General features: G+C 47.3%; 1 protein-coding gene across 4 annotated transcripts in view; it reads left to right on the plus strand.

The window, feature by feature from the left end:
* The first annotated feature begins 354 nt into the window (after positions 1-354).
* Positions 355-3,960, plus strand: part of GP2 (glycoprotein 2) — a 15,086-nt gene continuing 11,480 nt past the window's right edge. The window contains exons 1-3 of one of the 4 annotated variants that reach the window (XM_007466915.1): positions 473-560; positions 3,041-3,481; positions 3,576-3,584. In XM_007466915.1, the coding sequence (XP_007466977.1) occupies positions 473-560; positions 3,041-3,481; positions 3,576-3,584 (538 nt within the window). Of the gene's footprint in view, positions 561-3,040; positions 3,482-3,575; positions 3,585-3,960 lie in introns of all 4 variants that reach the window. The other 3 variants (XM_007466914.1, XM_007466917.1, XM_007466916.1) reach the window with 3 other exon arrangements.

Below are 3,960 nucleotides of genomic sequence, written 5' to 3' on the forward strand. Positions count from 1 at the left end.
TTGCCTTTGGTTCTCTTACTGTCAATCTCACCCATTTGGCAAGTCTCCTGTTCCTGTTATACCACCTCCTTTCTTCAAGTCACACCTGCTTTAAAGCAATACAGCCCTTCATGAAGGAAGCCATCGGTCCATTTCTAAGAATATGGGCCTAAGCAAGCTATTTCACTTCCAGCACAGTGCTTACACATAGGAGGGGCTCAATAAGTATTTCTGGGATTAACTTACTCTGAGTCTCATCTTCTTCATCTGTAAAATGGGAGGAATAATAATACTTTCCCTGGAGGGTGGTTCGGTGCCTTAAATGAGCTAAGGTATGTAAGGGGCTTAGTACACGTGCTAACTGATGTGAGTTCCCTTCTTACCCTTGCATGCACCCAAGGGAACAACCTCTGTCTCCTTGATCGTATCTGGGTCTCTCCCTCCTGCAACGCCCCCCGCTGCATGGATAATCTGCGGGCCACTGAGTGACGGCATGCCTCAGCTCGTGGAAAGGATGGCTCCTGTCCTGTGGCTGGCCCTGGCCTCCTGCATTCTGACCCTGGCATCTACAGAGCAGCAAGGTGAGTGCTCTGCTCACCTGGCATCTCAGATGCCCTGCAATACCTGGAGAGTGAGCAGGGAAGTGCAGAGAAGGTGCTTCAGGGTCAGTGAGGAGACCGGGGCATGACTAAAGCAAAGGTTCAGAAGCCAAAAGTCGAGGGAAGCAAGATGAGAGAAGCTGGAATCCAGTCACAGTCTCTCAAAGAGTCAAATCAGAAACTCCCCCTCGAGGACAGTGGAAGCCAGTTAACATAACTTCCCGTGTCCGGATATGGGGGCGATCAGAGAGCCCAGGGTTCATGAGGACACGAATCACCCTGGCAGCCTTGTTTTGGCAAGCGCCTCTCCTTCCGAGTCAGTTTGCTCATCTGTAAAATGAAAGGACTAGGCTTAGTGATCTCTCTGTGGTCCTTCCAAAGATCCATGGATTGGGCATCTTAGATTCTTGTAGGAAGGGTTCTCAGGCTCAACACAAGGGTGAAAATTTCTGCCCGTGTCACCTGTGGAGGGGGCTAGAGGGACTTAGCTCATGGCCTCCCTTGGGAAAATACAGTGTGTGCAGGAAATAATCCAAGAATAACAAGTGCAATGACTCCTTTCTTTAAAACAGCATGTACATAAGCAAGGCCTGAAAATCTCTTTTCTAAAAATTCCCTCTAATGTGATCCCAGCTTTATGGGGATGGACAGAGCCCTAGCAATCAGCGCAAAGGTGCTGGGCACACGGTCACCCATTAAGTAGCTTGTGCATCAGGGAAAAAAAAAAAAGGGATGTGATGTGACCCTGGTAGGATATACTTAATTCATCATTAAGGCACTCACACTATTCAACATATCAGAACTAGAGGAGAGAACTAGCTTAAGCTACTAGGCCCCGGGTGCTGTGTGTGGCATTTTGCACCTACTATCTCATTTAACCAGCCAACAATGCTTTAAAGCTTTATTTTCCCAAATGAGGCATGCATATCCCAAAATGACTGTGAGGGTGCAGAAATTCTTAAAGAATTTTTGGGGGACTTCCCTGGTGATCCAGTAATTGAAATTCTGAGCTTCCACTGCAGGGGGCACGGGTTCAATCCCTGGTCAGAGAACTAAGATCCTGCATGTCGAGGGGCACAGCCAAAAAAAATTTTTTTTGATAGCTATATATACTTCTCTTCATGGGTATTAAACAAAATAACTAGTACATCATACCTATGTTATCACAGCTATTATTCCTTAGGATGAAACGAATTTATAAAGAGAGTCATTGAAAGAAACACCACATGAAATAAATAGTAGGACAGGTGGACACACGTGTGGCAAACATCATGACCTGAGGCATGGGAATGGATGAAGTTTGGGCGCCATTAGCTCACAGGTGTTGTTTTGCAGAAGAGTCTCAGGGGAGTTAAACCATCTGCCAAGGTCACCCAGTCAGCAGGCACAGAGCTGGGTTTAAATCCAGACTGAGCAGCCTGTGGCTTCCTCCGCCCCCCACCCCACCCCTGCTTTACTTGTCTGCCTCTTCACACATCACAGACCCTGTATCTGTTAAAAGCCATGAGATCAGCAATCAGAAATGGTCCTGTTAGACCAGTGGGGGGTAATTTTGCTTCTCAGGGGACAATTGGCAATGTCTGGAGACAGCTTCGGGGAGGAGTACTCCTGGCATCTAGTAAGAAAAGCTCAGGGATGCTGCTAAACATCCTACAGTGCCCAGGACAGCCCCCAGCACAGAATTATCCAGCCCAAACATCAACAGTGCTGAGGTTAAGAAACCTTGTGTTAGATCTTCATCTACTGATAATGGACAAATGTCTATGATATATTAAGTAAAAAATGCAAGTGGAAATGGACATATATACACTACCAAATGTAAAACAGATAGCTAGTGGGAAGCAGCCGCATAGCACACGGAGATCAGCTCGGTGCTTGGTGACCACCTAGAGGGGTGGGATAGGGAGGGTGGGAGGGAGACGCAAGAGGGAGGAGATATGGGGATATATGTATACGTATAGCTGATTCACTCTGTTATACAGCAGAAACTAACACACCATTGTAAAGCAATTATACTCCAATAAAGATGTCGAAAGAAAGAAGAAAGAAAGAAAGAAAGAAAGAAAGAAAGAGAGAGATGCAAGTGGAAAAAAACAAGCTCTACAGCATTAGACCCATTTTTATTTAAAAAGAACTGTATTTTAAACATATGCATAGAAAGGGTCTAAAGACTGTACAACAAATTTATGGTTACTTCTGGGAATGCAATGGGCTCTGACAAGTTTCATTTCTACTTTATTCATTTTAATGACCCTGATGTTCTTAATGCCTTTAATGTACCACACAAAGGCCTCAGGATTATTCTGACCCCAAGGTGATGAGGGCTGGTGGTCAATGAATGGATCATGTTCTGCTTGTCCTCATTGGGGCCCCTAGCATTTCCAAAACAAAGTGTGTCGGGGATAAAAACGCTGTAGGCTCTGGGGTTTCTCTGTAAACCTAAGCATACTGTTACTCTCCAGGTTACAGAAACCCCACCAGTACCAGTTCCTATGAGCAGGGCTTGGAGTGTGGAGCCCCAGGCACCCCAGAGGCGCAGCTCTGTTTTGACCCCTGCCAGAATTACACCCTACTGGATGAACCCTCCCGAAGCACAGAGAATGTGGAAGAAGTCGAGAACTGTGACAGTGACATGCACGGCTGGTACCGATTTGTGGGAGACGGAGGAGTGAGGATGCCGGAGGACTGCGTCCCCGTGCACCACTGCCAGACGGCTGCTCCTGTGTGGCTGAATGGCACCCACCCCACCCTCGGGGAGGGCATCGTCAACCGTATCGCCTGTGCCCATTGGAGTGGCAACTGCTGCCTCTGGAAGACGGAGGTGCTGGTGAAGGCCTGCCCGGGCCAGTACTATGTGTACCGGTTGGAGGGCGTTCCGCAGTGTAATCTGAGATATTGCACAGGTGAGGGGAGCAGAGCTACCCGGTGAAGTGCCCAGGGTCAGTAGAGCGAGTGGAGCGGGTCAGGAGGAGACTCAGCAGAACAGCCTCGACTCAGTGCCTGTCAGTTATTGCCCAGTGGGAATGTTGCCCAAGGGCCGCCAGACCTTCCAGCATTTCAAGTACAGCCAGAAATTCGGATTTGAAGGTGAAGTCTCCTGGTACATCTATCCATTATGTGTGGCATAATATTAAGAACTCAGACTCATTGAGATTTAGACTTCACTTGGGCAGTTTAATTTAACTCTCTAAGTTTGGGTATTCTGATCTGAAAAAAACGGACAATGGCAAGAAAAACAGCAGCACAGCATGCATTACAGTGCCTCTGCTCCTGTTCTAAACACTTTAAACCATTAATTCCTTTAGTCCTCTCCTCAACTTCATGAGACATGCACTATATAGTTAGTTCAGATGAGGGGTCTGGGGCACAGAGAGGTTCAGCA

Source organism: Lipotes vexillifer, unplaced genomic scaffold (genome assembly GCF_000442215.2).
Source record: "Lipotes vexillifer unplaced genomic scaffold, Lipotes_vexillifer_v1.1 scaffold232, whole genome shotgun sequence".
In the NCBI taxonomy this organism is placed as follows: Eukaryota; Metazoa; Chordata; class Mammalia; order Artiodactyla; family Lipotidae; genus Lipotes; species Lipotes vexillifer.